We start from the raw sequence: 15,622 nt of genomic DNA, 5'->3' as shown, positions 1-15,622 counted from the left end.
ATAAGTTTTAATATTTACAAATGTTGTTTTCCTTTAATTTTTTCCTCTCCCAGCATAAATTTGTCAAATTAACCATAGAAGATTTGAATTAATCCACCTAATTTTTTTTAACTTTTGGAGTTTAAAAAAATATATAACAGAATAAAAGTTTCAAAAGATTTGAATTAATCCACCTAATTTTTTTTAACTTTTGGGGTTTAAAAAATATATAACAGAATAAAAGTTTCAAAATTCGCACGAAACTTTTCGTGGTTTATCTAAGTTGAGTTGCAAAAGAGCAAAATATATTAATTTTGCAATTGAAAGCATAGTATCGTACCTTATTTGACCATATAAATTGTTCTAGACAGATGATACAAATATATTCATAAATAGAAAAGGATAACTAAAAGGATTTAAGTTTGTTATTCGAAAGTAAATGTAACTTATAACTACGAGTGTTTTTTGAAAACATCGTTAGGAATAATCCTACAATACTTCTGTATAACTTATGTGTATAAATGGATGAAATTTCTCCAAATTATTCTAGTTACAATGTTTATTTTTGGTTCGAATTAGTGTGAACTAATGTTTACAAATTTTTCATTATGTTTTGATTAAATAAAGATACTTTTTAATTTTAAAGTATTAAAATGTAACATTACTAGCACTAATAACAAGAACAAGAGTAATATCATTCTTACTGTACATAATTACACTACATTTGTTTAGAGAACAGATTTTTTTTATTGCTGCCACTTACCCCACCATGGTAAATTTGGCTCAAACTTTCAAGTCTCTCGTACTCAATACATAACAATCATAAAAATCGAAATAAATGACGATTTGAAGTATATTAGTCCCTCATTTGTTATCCACAGAAAAAAGTTTGAATTACATTATTCACGTTAGCTGCACATAACAATGAAGTTGACTATTGATTTTTCTATATCCACTTACCCCATGGTACCTTTCGTACATTCCTGTACATTCTGATTGTCTAGTAGGAATCGATCAGTGCAGACTGCAGATACGCCATTGCAATATTGTGATACCAAACCCGAAAATTTTAACATCATTCTCTGGGGTGAACTTTAATATTCAAAGTTGTTGGTAAGTATGCATTACATACATGAACGTCTGGGTAACAAATTCTTCAAAAGCAATCTGTACCACTCTCCCCTCTACAATTTTATATCCTATGGATTTCCCGCGTTCTTCTTTTCTGCTAATGAACAACCTAATGACTAAATTGAATAAAAAGTTCCATTCCTAATGTGATACCCACCGACTGAGATTCATCGATTGCCAAAAGACAACCCAACAGCAAGAGAAAGGACGCCAAATCGATTCCTAACACTGACACATCACAGGATAATGGTACTTACCGTTCGCTTCCTTGACATTGGTGAGGACTGATGTGGGAACAGATCCGACCGCCACTGCGGAAATGGCCAAACCGAGCAGCATTACCCACTGCTGGCCCGGTGGGAGCGCAATTTTGATGCTGGATTTCATTTTCACTGAAAGCGTAGGGAGTCAATTTGGTTCTTGATATTTTTCCACTTCACCCTGTGGTCAAAAGCAAACGTAGATTGAAACATGATTAGTTGTTGTTGAAGCAGTTGGGATATTTGAACAATTATGCTTGTCTTCTAAGCTGAGTTCACATGCTATGACGGACAACATCAACTCAAAACCTGAGACTCACTCAAAACTAAACGACGAAGGCACGCGTGTGAGGGTGGAAACGGTTGTTAATAAGTTTCATTATATTTACATTGCCAGATCAGATTATGGTTGGTGTTCTAAACTGAATTCTGATAATTTTGAAAAGTTTCCATTGTTGTTGTGTGCTCTGTATATTTCATAAAAGATATGCTATCCAAATTCGAGTTCAGTCGAGGCTAAAATAGAATAAATTGGCTCTAACGCAAATTTGCGTTCTGGCTTTCGAACTTTTACTTCCGCCTCCCACACACATTGATTTTTTTATCGTAATAGCGGGAGATCTCCCAGTACTGGACACCTAAGCCGCTTAGTTCATAATTCAAAAGTCATTGATTTTATGTGATTTGATGCCCATTTATGATAAAACTTATCATTTTTGTAGTGTACAAAAATAAATTTGATAATATTATTATTTGAAAACATTTTGATGATTTATGGTAGTACCAAATTGACCAATCTTGAAAGTTGACCCCAATACCGGACGCAATCCGGAAATGCCTCAATTCTGCAAATTTGAACATCATTGAATGTGTTTACTCCAGCAATAGTATTTCATTGTCAGTTCAATGCATTTGTAACATTCACAGCAGTAATTTGATTTTCACTTAGTCTGCAAGTCGTCCATCAAAAAACCTTATGAAAAAATGATGAAGAGGAGCAGATTTTGCGTTTTGTTCAGATTTTTCATTCCTCTTATATTTTTTGCATATTTGATACCATGATCGATGAAACTCATGAAAAATTAATGTATTTTGAGACACTGGTACCAAAATTACAAAGATATCATTCAACACATTAAGCTGACCGAAACTGGGTGACAGGAGGTGCTAGACCAAAATTGTAGTTTGACCATGTTTAGCTCAAATATGGTACACAATACATTCATACTTTACATCGAGGCGTTACGTATGTATTTTGTTTTATCGGTTTTCAAACACCTTATTTTTTTCATTCAGACGTACATATTTCTAGGATGTGTTGTTCTCTCTTGTTGTTAGTCTCCAAAATAGCTTCCTTTTCTTAAAATACACCATCATGATTGGACCATGACATCTCAAATTTTCGACGGTGTCTGATATTGGATGCTGTCCGGTACTGGGGGATCTCCTCCTAATAAATATGCGATGCAAAAATAAAATTTGCAGTTCCATGCAACTTGTTTATGCACACAAATCTTTTCTGTTGACCTGTGCGAAAAGCGAGAGTTTTCCATATTTGTTGAACCATAAACGGGGTGATAGTGCGGGACGCACAACTTACCTAACGAAACAATTTCTGTTAATCAGTTAGCCAATTATAGAGAATTTTATGAAAATATTGATCATATAGTATTTGTATGCTCCAGATATACTGTTGCTAGAAGCAAATTTATTAGTGGTTTGGAAACTTAATATCATACTAATCCTTCATCTCTTCGTGATATCCTTGGAAGAAAATATATTCATGCAATGAAATTATTATATAAATATTTATATGAGATATCATATTCCGTTTGATTTTTTTTCTGCCCTTTTTTTCTTTTCAGATTTGAAGATTAAACCATCTCTCAAAAAAAAAAAAAAATGAATGAGTATTTTGGATTTGTCAAGATTCTGGCTCTGTTATGGTTCAATCCGTGTGAGCCTTTAGTTAATAAGACATTTATTATAACGTATTGAAAAGATTTTGTACCTCTTTAAGAAAGATTTCACTAAGAAATCGCGCAAAGGGGTTTTCCCTCTTTCAACATTTTAGTTAAAATAAATAAATAAATAAATAAATCAGTTAGTCAAAACGGATGCAAAAGTAAAGAGTTTAAGTATGGCACTTCATATCAGAGCTATTCTTGTTTTATTGATTCGATGTTGTAAGAAATATTTTTATCTATTTGTTACAAAATTGATTAATTTGTGTTGAAATCAATGTCGAAACATAAAACACAAAATATAATTTTATGCAAATACTTATAGATGTACAATGGTGTATGTCATGTTTGTTTCAATTAAAACGTTTCTGTAGATGATTTTTGCTATAAACTCGGTATTTTAATGCATAAAATAGGGAAGGTGTACCAGTATTCGCCACCCCAAAGGAAACATATTTGTTATAAGTAAAACAAAAGACCTTTGATTACAAGCAATTCGAAGCTACAAATAAACACACATATTTAACCATTGTTTAGTAATAGTAATGACAAGTGAATAAAAATTTCGGCTCATAAGGAGCTGAAAAGATGTTCTTTAAAAAAAAACTTAAATCAATGTTCTGCGCAATGCATAGGAATGAATAAAAGTTAAATCACCACTTATTAAACGTTTCCGACGACGACGATGGAGCGAGTGATGTGCGTAGTCCGAGTATCAGGGACACTCTCGAGTCCCTTCGAATCTCGCAGAGGGTTACGGCAAGGTGATAGCCTTTCGTGTTTACTGTTCAACATTGCTTTAGAGGGTGTGATAAGAAGAGCGGGGATAGACACGAGTTGCACGATTTTCAGAAAGTCCGTTCAGTTACTTGGTTTCGCCGACGACATTGATATTGTTGCACGCAACTTTGAGACGATGGCGGACACGTACATCCGACTAAGGACTGAAGCTAGGCGAATCGGACTGAACATCAATGTGTCAAAGACGAAGTACATGATAGCGAGGGGCTCAAGAGAAGACACGGCACGCCCCCCACCTCGAGTTCATATTGACGGTGATGAAATCGAGGTTGTCGAAGAATTCGTGTACTTGGGCTCACTGATGACCGCCGACAACGACACCAGCAGAGAAATCCAGAGACGCATCGTTGCTGGAAATCGTGCCTACTATGGACTCCGCAGAACGCTCCGATCGAGCAAAGTTCGCCATCGCACGAAGTTGACCATCTACAAGACGCTGATTAGACCGGTACTCCTCTATGGGCACGAAACATGGACCCTACGTGCAGAGGATCAACGCGCCCTTGGTGTTTTCGAACGGAAGGTGTTGCGGACCATCTACGGCGGAGTGCAGATGGAAGACGGAACGTGGAGAAGGCGGATGAACCATGAATTGCACCAGCTGCTGGGAGAATTAACCATTGTCCACCTCGCAAAAATTGGGAGGCTGCGGTAGGCCGGGCATGTCACCAGAATGTCGGATACCAACCCGGTGAAAATGGTTCTCGAAAACAATCCGACCGGCACAAGACGACGTGGTGCGCAGCGAGCATGATGGGTCGATCAAGTTGAGGACGATCTACGGACCCTTCGCAGAATGCGTGGCTGGCGACGGGCAGCCATGGACCGAGTCGAATGGAGACGTCTCCTACGTACAGCAGAGGCCACCCAGGCCTTAGCCTGACTGGTAAGGTAAGGTATTAAACGTTTCCAATGATTCTCATTTGACTAGTCAAGATTGTTTTACTAATGAGCTGAACAAGATATGTTTCCTCCAATTAAAAAGTCAATTTTCGACTAAACAAATATATGTGTATGAAGGGATATTCGAAGATGAACAAAAGTTTAACATACTTCGCACTTCAGCTATTTCCAAATGTTTAAAACACCATGTTTAGGTGCTGAATTAGTATCATATAAAATCCATATTCACCATCGATATATTTTTAATTGAACAGTTGCATCGAAAAAGGCCAAAATAACGATTAATAAACACATTGTTCAGCAATAAATAAGCAGTACAAAAGAGGTACAGCCAAATTTTCAAAAAATTGACCAAATATCGCGTTGAGTTCTGAATGCATATCAAAGTTCAAATTGCTAATATAAAAACAGTAATCAGCTACAAGCATAACCGATGCTTTATCAATAATTATTAAAAAGTTGTTTAAAAAATATTCATAGCCATTAGAAATATATAGGGTGTTCCAGAAGGTATGGGCAACGAGAATCACAATATTTTTTCAAACAAATAAATATTTCTATATATTTGTATTTGTTTTTTGGGGCATTTAAAATGCTGCTTGTGAAAATTTTGTTTGATAAAATAACTTTTTATATTGTATATTTAAAAAAATCATTTCCTATCCAGCCAGCACAGACCCTACTTTTGTGATTTGTTGGAACTTAAGAAGTAATTAACTCAAGAGCGGTCGCGCATTCGCGAACTTTTTTCAGGGTGCATGTACTCAGTACACGCATGCGACCGATCTTGGGTTAATATATTTATCAAAAGCCTTCATTGTGATGAGTTCAAGAAAATTCAAGAAAAATCGCTCAAAATTCATAATCTTCTTTCTGACGTACGTCCCCACTGGGACAGAGCCTGCTTCTCAGCTTAGTGTTCTTATGAGCACTTCCACAGTTATTAACTGAGAGCTTACTGTGCCAATGACCATTTTCGCATGCGTATATTGTGTGGCAGGTACGAAGATACTCTATGCCCTGGGAAGTCGAGAAAATTTCCAACCCGAAAAGATCCTCCACCGGTGAGATTCGAACCCACAACCCTCAGCTTGGTCTTGCTGAATAGCTGCGCGTTTACCGCTACGGCTATCTGGGCCATAGCCCAGATCTTGATAAATGCAAGAATAAAATGTGTGAAAATCAGAATTTAATCTGCACCGAGACTGAAATGGCAGTATGGTAAAGTCGTGCCCATACTTTCTGAGACACCCTATAGGATTATTTTGCAAAACAAAAATAAACCACTAAGCTAAGTACCGTTTCGTACATAAACAGTAGTTTTTGACAGACCATGATAATAACATTCAATTTGTTTACCGGCATATATGTCTGTTTTGCTCGAAGTAAGAGGGAACATTGCGAAGAAAGCAATGAATGCTAGATGGATAGGAACCGTAAGGGAACGGCAAGAGAAATTGCATTAGATATTGAAGAGGGCATACCATATGGAACAGTATAACTTGGTAAACTATATCTCAGTTATTTATGGACCGATTTGAATGAAATTTTGGCAGAACATCAAACATAACTTTAATTTTAACATATATTTTTGAGTGATTTTTCCAATCACAAATTCAAAAGCAGTAACGGTTTGACCAAAGACAAATTAAAGACCTCCATGTCCCTTGCAGTTGCACAAAATTTTATGGCTCATAAGGTAATCTAGAATGCCGTGAAAAGTGTACTGCGATCTGTCAAGCTTGGGTACCTTTTGCACTACCGAGGGACCAAATGCAGTACTAGAAGTGGTACCCAATCTGAGCCCGAGTGGGACGGACCTGGTTTGACTGAAGTGAATATTTAGACGATTTTTTGTAAATGACATAACTAAACATATTGAAGGAATAGCTTCATGGTATCTTCAGCAAAGCTGTAGATTTTAACGAGATGAACAAGTTTGCTGAAGACAGTTTTTGTGTAGAGCTATCAGAGTTTGAGATAAATGGGTTTGAATTTTTCGTCGGAAATTACACTTTAAATAAACCGTTATAACTTATAAACTCGTGATTGGAAAAATTATTCAAAAATATATGTTAAAATGCAAGTTATATCTGATGTTCTGTGAAAATTTCACTCAAATCAGTCCATAAATAACTCAGATCTAGCTTACCAAAGCTGGTCATTTTGTATGGAAAATCGAAAAAGTTTTGTCCAATACTGTACTTTTCCATTTTCCCCACCAGTGCATCATTATTAATTTGCAAACTAGCCAAGTAACCATCAGCTTTACATTAAGCACTTGGCTAGTTGACTAGTTTACAAATTAATAATGATGCACTGGGGGGGGAAATGGTGAAGTATGTATAAATCCCTTGCAAAATATCTCAAATCCTTCAAATAACGATAACTTTTCCGCGTAAGAATATTTTCAAATTTACGGAGAAGATGCTTGAATGCTATATCTTTCGAATGGGCTGCCAAGTTCTTGGACATTTTTTGCGTTAATATCGGTTTCTGGCACACCGTGGCATCCGTTGATTCATTGTGCAAGTATAGTTTCTCGTTTAGTAACACTGCGGAACACGTTTTTGTTTCCAGCATCAAAATACCTCTATTTACTTAATTAAGGGTTGTTGAATCCATTGCCGCTTACAGAAATATCATAGCACGTCTAGTTTTTGAGATATTGGTTGTTGAAAACGCAAAAATTGACTATTTCAGCCAACTTGCACGCAAGTTTTCCAGCTTGTAAGGCAATTTATTTGCTTAATTTGCCACAGAATTCAAACTTCATGTGTATAACAATACTTATCATCAAAGTTTATTGTACTTTTGATGTGGAAGAGTTATTTTATGATGGTTTAGAATAGTATTGTATTTTGCCATATAAGAGAAACGAGGAATTTTGTATGAAGACTGCAAGCATGTTGAAAAAACGGTTTAATCTTAATTTAATTGTGAAATTTCAACCAAAATATATCTAAAATGAAAGTTTAGGTCCTCTTTTGCATGCTTGATGGATAAGATCACAAAAAAGTTTGAAAAAATATACTTTTAAAAAAATATATTAAATTTTAGGTAAACATCAATAAAACCAATGTGTTATACAACTTTGGCGACCTGTAGCTAAAAATTGTGACGTTCTAGGAAATTTCTGAGAGCGGCATAAGATTCAGAAACCCCGAATCTACTAGAGACAAATAGTTTGATCCTTGAGATACGCAAAAAAAGTCATTTTTGTTGCGCTGTGTAACTGAGAAGCAGCAGTGGGCGGCTCTTTAATCACATTGATTAACATATTGATAAGAATTTGCTGAATTTAGTAGTTTTGATCTTTTAATTGAACGTGCTTAGTAAGAACTCAAAATTTACTTTATTATAGGTCCGAAACTTTAAAGTACTCTAGTTATATTGTCTCTTGATAAAGTATTCTCAAAATATTTAGCTGCGAAGATGCTTGAATACTATAACTTTTGAATGCCGAATGGCAGTCCTATGGACATCTTTATTTGTAAATTTTGTACGTTAATATAACAAAGCCATAAAAAGAAGCTCTTATTTAAACTTCATAGAAATAATGCTAAATAAACAAATCACTATAACTTCTGTTTTTCTCGACGAAATGATTATAAATTTATAAGAAGACGCTTGGATATCACATGTTTTGAATGATTAATGCAAAGCTGATGGTGACATGGCTCGTTTACAAATCAATGATGATGCACAGTTAGCGAATATTTTGAAACATGTGAATATCCCTTGCAACATAGCCCAAAACCATCAAAACACGATTACTTTGGATTCCCTCGTTAGAATATTTTCAAATTCACGGAGAAGATGCTTGAATGCTATATCTTTTGAATGGTAGGTGCAAAATTCTTGGACATTTTTTTATGTTAATAACGGTTTCTGGCACACCGTTAATATGTTTGAGCTCTTAAACTTTCTGTAAGAATTAACATCTACCGCTAAACTGAACATTAAATATACTTTGCAATTGGATTAAATGAACAAATTGATGTGAAATTTGAGAAAAAGTGACACCTCTTTTCGGTGAGAATTTAACTTACGACTCACTGTTCATATAGTGAAAAAGGAGACGTGAGTTCACTTCTCGTTGAGAATACGTGTAACTTTTTCTCAAATTTCACATCAATTTCTCCATTTAATCCAATTGGAAAGTATATGTAATGTTTAGTTTTTCGGTAATTGTTTAAACTTCCACTCGGCTGGTTAAGCCGTAAACCACGAACCATAATTTAAAAAAAACCTTCTGTCAGAAGTTTTGAAATTCTGATTTAAAACTTTGAGTCAGATAAGTTAGAGCAAAAATCAAGCCCTGATAGTACCCTGCGGCCCCGCTAATTTGCACGGTACATCATGCAAACGGGGCCTTCCTTAGCCTAGTGGTTAGAGTCCGCGGCTACAAAACATAGCCATGCTGAAGGTGTCTGGGTTCGAATTCCGGTCGGTCCAGGATCTTTTCGTAAAGAAAATTTCCTTGACTTCCCTGGGCATAGAGTATCATCGTACCTGCCACACGATATACGAATGCGAAAATGGCAACTTTAGCAAAGAAAGTTACATTTTCACTTTGCTTCGCTATTTAATTTTTGGCCATCTCTGAGGATGTGGTAACGGTGGGTTCGATTTCCAGCTTGGTGAGGGATCTTTTAGTTGACTAATTGTCTCGAATTTCTGGACATAGTGGCGCCCATTGATACCCATTGACATAGTGACGCACATAAGTGCCCTTAAATTCTTGGATGCATTTCAAAAATAGCCCAAGGAGCATTAAATCATTGCAAATTGGAACAAATTTGAAATAACCTTTATCATTAGGGGTCGTCCATAAATGACGTAGCATGTTGGGGGGGGGGGGGGGCTTCACGGATTTGTGACGAAGGGGAGGGAAGGGTCCCAACTAGTGGACGTAGCATTTTGAATAATTTCAGTAAAAAGTGTAGCGCTGTTCTAAAAGTGACCATACAGTTCTTTTTTCCTATCAAAATTTTTTGTCTAACTTATTAAACTTGGGTTATAAAATTATGATTCAGCTTCAAAACATTAATTGAAGATTTGATTGAATAATTTCTAAGAAATTTTTAATTTGAGAAATTTTTCCAATCTCGAATTCAAATGCCTAAAGCGTTGTTTTTAACAAATCTGAATAATTTACATGACTTAAAAATTGAGGTAATATCTTTATGGTGTATTAAGCAAAGTGTTAGATTTAGGCAACATGAACTAGTTTGCTCAAGACAGTTTCCTTAAGTCAAAACTAACGACAACTTTTGATCTCGTAATTGAAAAAAAAATATATGTTGGAATTGAGCTTATGATTGATGTGCTATGAAAATTTTATTCGAATCGGTCTATGAATAACTGAAACCTGCCCTAACAAAGTTGATCATTTTGTATGGAAAATCTAAAAGTTGCAAATCTTGTATCGAATACTGTATATCTTTCAAATCCATTACACAGTGTAACAAAAATGACATGTTTGCGTGTCTCAAGGATCAACTTATGTGTCTCTAGTAGATTTAGGGTTACTGAATCTGATGCCGTTCTCAGAAATGTTACAGCACGTCACAATTTTTAGCTACAGGTCGCCAAAGTTGCATAAAACACTGGTTTTAGTGATGTTTAAATAAAATTTAAACAATGATTCATCAAAATTTGTTGTGCTCTAATCCACCAAGCATGCAAAATAGGACTTAAGTTTTCATTTCAGATATGATTCGGTTGAAATTGCTCGGTAAAATTTAGATTAAACCGATTTTTTCAACATGCTTGCAGTCTCCATACAAAATTCTTCGTTTCTCTTATATGGTAAAATACAATACTTTTCTAAACCAACAAAAATAACTTCTGAACGTCGGAAATATTATAAACTTTGTGGAAAAGTATTGTTATATACATGAAGTTTGAGTTCCGAAGTAAATTAAGTAGATAAATTACCATACAAGCTGGCAAATTTACATACAAGTTGGCTGAAATAGTTAAATTTAGCATTTTCAACAGCCTATATATCAAAAACTAGACGTGCTATGATATTTCTGAAAATGGCAATGGATTCAGCAACCTTTAATTAAAAAAAAAGCGGTATTTTGAGGCTGGAGACAAAACCTTGTTGGGCAGTGTTATGGGCAGAAACACATATAGAATAAGAAAACTGTACGTTTAATGATTAATTTCAATAATTTAAATCTTCAAGTTCTAAATATTTTAATGAATTAATAATTTATTTAATTTAAAAAATTTAAGCGAAATGGCTAAGATGTTTCTTAGCCACTCAAAAAATCTCTATTGAATTTTATTTTAAGGTAAGTGCCATTTTGGTCGGTTTTGATTTAAGTATACACTAAGATCCTACTGTTCCAAGCTTTCCAACGGTATTTTTAGACGATTTTTAAAGGCGAGGCTATGTATTGGATAACATTACATGGAATAAAACTGTTTTAAATTCCGAAAAAAATAGGCGGGATTAAGTCTTCACAGGGACCAAGTCTGCCCAGTTTCCTCTTCTTGTTTTGAAAATAAAAAATGAAAAACTTCAAGACGAGTGCAAAAATATCCAGATTTTCACTGCCAAACTAACAAAATTACCATATTCTATTCTCATATCTGACCTGTTGACTATTTAATACTTATTTAAAGTTAGAACATACCGTAATCCGGGGTAACATTGATCAGCGGGGCTACATTGATCGTATTGACTCATCTCGTAAAGACATCGAATCAACAATTATTGATGAAACATTTTCGAAGCATGAATGGTGTTTCTCTCTCTCATATTCATAAGCTAAATAAAATTAAGGTTTTTACGAAAATTGCGTTGAGTTCATACGCAAATTTGTCAAATTTTCGATACAATGATTTATGTTATTATGAATGACGCTACCGAAGATTCATGTCTCACATGAGTTCTGCAAACGATATTAACAGATTGCGATATTTATTAAAAAATGGCAGCGGCGGAAACAATTCCGTTGTTAAAACTTTCTTAACTATGTTCAATTAGGCAACATTAACAAAATAGTATTAAGAATGTAGAATTCCCTTAGGAAATTGCCTACCTTTAGGCGTATTTCGCGGTTCAAGGTGTTTTTGATTTTAAAATAACTCAAAAACTGAATGACTTGTGAGAGTTTGGCCTTCCTATTCGGCTTCAGGGCCCATGATTTAAGTAAGTAACGACATTTTCAATGTTACCGAACGTTATTTACATGAGTGATCAATGTTACCCCATATCAGCAAAATCAAAAAATCACTTTAAACATTTTTCTCAACATGCTTAAATTTTTCAAAACACAAAATACAGTATGTAGTCACGAGCGGTAGGTGCCAGTACTTGTTCTAAAAATATAAAACTAGCAATTCTCGCATTTTCAAGCGAAACATATAGGAAATATCTATAAAACTGATCAATGTTACCCCGGATTACGGTACCAAGGATCATTATAGAAACTTTTGATTGAATTTCAAGCTAATATTTCAGTAAGGTGATTTAGTTTTCTTTTTCTAAATTTACTTGATTTCATTAATGATCCAAAATGATTCAATTTCAAACTAAAAAAAATACTGTAAAATTTGGTAGCAAACTATTTTGAAGTCAAATTATCTCACATATAAATCATGCGTGCTAGAGTCGTAATGAGAAACGACACTTTTTTAATCATAAGAGTAATTTGATTAGGATCACAAGAACATTCTGTCATGACTTTCATCAATATATGATAAGATAAACTGAACAGAATATCACTGCAAAGGCTTGATTCTTACAAAATTATGTACATTGATTTTATATAAAACTTGGGCGAAATTCTCACAAAACCGTTGGCAGGATTTCTCCGAATTGTCAAAATAAAATTTTCACTAAACTCTGGGCAGAGTTTCCAAATATTTCTGAGTGGATTTCTTACCAAACTCCGGATTTATATAAAATCCTGGAGAGATGTTTCATAGATTCCAGTACTATAATTTTATTATAAAAATTCTGAGGTGTATTCTAGAAACATTTTTTGCGGAATCCTATATTAAAGCTAGGCAAATTGTCACGCAGGATTCTCACATAACCCTAGGCAAAATTTTCCAAATGATGTTGGGTGGGATTGTGCAAACATTCTGAGTAGGTGATTTATAACATCGTTGACTTGATTCCAATATAAAATTAAGGGCAGGATTTTTCATGATTCTTGAACGAAAAACTGAAGTAATATTGAACAAAACTCCCTCGCAAAATCATAATTGAATACTAAGAGGGATTCTTAATGAATCCTTACTTATTTTTCAACAAAAAAAAATAACTTTTTTTATTAATTTTAACAGAAAAGTTGAAAATTCTTTGGCTCGCCGTGCAATTTTATTTCTGAAATTCGGCGCATAAAAATCCTTTTACTCCGTTTAAAAACACTCAAAATTTCACCCATAATTTATCCATCTTTACCACGCGTTAATTAATTTAAAAACCGTGCGGATTAGATTACCGAACAGCTCACTATATGTGTCAATATTAAAAATCCTTTTTTCACTAGAATTAGTTGCATTCTTTATAACATAGGCCATGTGATCACTTTTCTCTCAACACTTCGCTAGCACGCAAAACCCGGTGGCACTCTAATATCTAAATTGTTCGCTTAACTTTGTTAAACTAATTTGCAACATCAAAGAAATCATGCTTGCTCATCATGTCATCATGCATTCATTTTCAGATAGACACTCGATAATGTTCGCTAAAACCAACAGGAATCACGTTGAAATCACTTCCTGGTCGCCACACTGAATATCATCAACCGTTTCCACTCGAAGTCACACTTGTTGCATATTTGCTTTTGGAAAGCCGAAATCATAAAACAGCGATACTCAACATCGAAAGCAAAATAGGAAAGCTATCCATCCTCACATGTAAGATCACTTTAACTGGGGGCCACTGGCCGCCACCTCCACCAAACACCAAAGACACAACACAATATTCAAGACTCCTTTCGAAAAAGTTCCACTAGACACAAACTGAGAACTCCGGGTTAGAGGCACAGAACCCCCGGCCCGACAGCAGGCAGATAAGTAATCCCGAACCTTTGGTAGAAACACAGCTCCGGCTTCCGCTGTGAGATGTCAACTGGTGGAAATGCACCGAACAACTGAACCGTTTTCCACAACGCGTTTTCCTTTTCTATATAGCAGACAGAGGCCCATGCCCCCCAACGACTCCCACACTTCGGCTATCCATCTAATCGAACCCCACCGAGATTAGTACAGCCCTACGCATACACACTCAGACCGAGGACCAACGGACAAAAAAATCAGTAGAGCAAAGTCCTTCGGAAGCATCTTCCGAGGGATGCAACTAAACTAAGCCGTCCTCATCGAAATCAAGTGGACTAACATTGAAGGTAAACGAAGGAAGATGTCCTCAAAAAGTCCACCAAACTCAACTATTCGACCAACAACGTTATCATCATGTACGCGCGCTTTTAGTTTGTCCAATGTGTAGGGGGTGCAGATACGAGTAAGTGATAAAAAAACAGATGTGCTTGATAATGCGGAAAATTTGTGGAAAACGGAGAAGGAAATTGGCACTTATGGAGAAGAATGGGGTGAGAGTATTGAAAGCTCGAAAAAGCTTCGGTTTCGTGATAGCTTGTATGTCACTTCTGGATACTTTTATGCAAGTATCCGAAGATATAATTTCCCTATTTTGTGCTGTAACCTCAGTTCTGGATTTCGTTAACGGGATGTGTTCGAAAAACTTTACCTACAAAAGTTTTTATTAAATTTCATTAACATGTTAATTACCATTAAGTCTATAAGATTTTTTTTAAATTATATATTTGGATACATATCGATTGCTTCTCATGTTTCGCAATTGAATCTATCGTTTCTGGAATATCAATTACATACCTCGTTTAATGTTATATGGAAATGTATGACTTTGATAACAAAAATAGGCCCAATTGGCTTGTTTAGACGTATCCTGTTTTTTTTTACATATTGTGAATCTACGTTAAAAACTGAGCAAGAATCCAATGTTTCATAATTTTTCGTGCCCTGGAACTATTTTTAAAACACGATTGAATTGGGTTGTTTAGTGATGAAAAATTCACAGTTTTTTGTAGCTTGGTCGAAAGAGACCATTTTTCTAAGTGTAACACGATTTTATTGCGTTTTAATATATTAATTTTGATATAGTTAATGATTGAAAATATATCAATCATCCCTCGTCAAATTTTACTTCGGGACGAGCTGTCATTAAGTAAATCGAAATGTCATTGAGTTGACGGATTGATATTTTCATAATCATTTACTATATCAAAATTAATATATCAAAGCGCAATAAAATCGTGTTACACTTAGAAAAATGTGCTCTTTCAACCAAGCTACAAAAAACTGTGAATTTTTCATCAATAAACAATCCAATTTTTAAAAATACGTTTCCCCAACAAATTTGAGATAAAATTCATATTCTACTACCGTACACCCCCGTTAATTTGAACGATACCTCATGCAAACCATCGGGGTCCATTTTTAATTTGAACATCTAGTTACCCTAGAAACATGTTTCTGGTTACCTCTTTCACTGTTTTGTTTTGATTCTGCGAT

The 15,622-nt window shown here is 35.0% G+C and overlaps 1 protein-coding gene across 2 annotated transcripts in view; it reads right to left on the bottom strand.

Moving 5' to 3' along the window:
- Window positions 1-14,195, bottom strand: part of LOC5578593 — a 230,297-nt gene extending 216,102 nt beyond the window's left edge. The window contains exons 1-2 of one of the 2 annotated variants that reach the window (XM_021845158.1): window positions 14,099-14,195; window positions 1,368-1,551 (exon numbers count right to left, since the gene is read on the bottom strand). In XM_021845158.1, the coding sequence (XP_021700850.1) occupies window positions 1,368-1,497 (130 nt within the window). In that variant the 5' untranslated portion in view covers window positions 1,498-1,551; window positions 14,099-14,195. Of the gene's footprint in view, window positions 1-1,367; window positions 1,552-13,925 lie in introns of both variants that reach the window. The other variant, XM_021845157.1, reaches the window with a different exon arrangement.
- Window positions 14,196-15,622: the final 1,427 nt, after the last annotated feature.

Source organism: Aedes aegypti, chromosome 2 (genome assembly GCF_002204515.2).
Source record: "Aedes aegypti strain LVP_AGWG chromosome 2, AaegL5.0 Primary Assembly, whole genome shotgun sequence".
Lineage (NCBI taxonomy): Eukaryota > Metazoa > Arthropoda > Insecta > Diptera > Culicidae > Aedes > Aedes aegypti.
The sequence above is the reverse complement of the archived record's forward strand: the minus strand, read 5'-3'. Positions and strand labels throughout refer to the sequence as shown.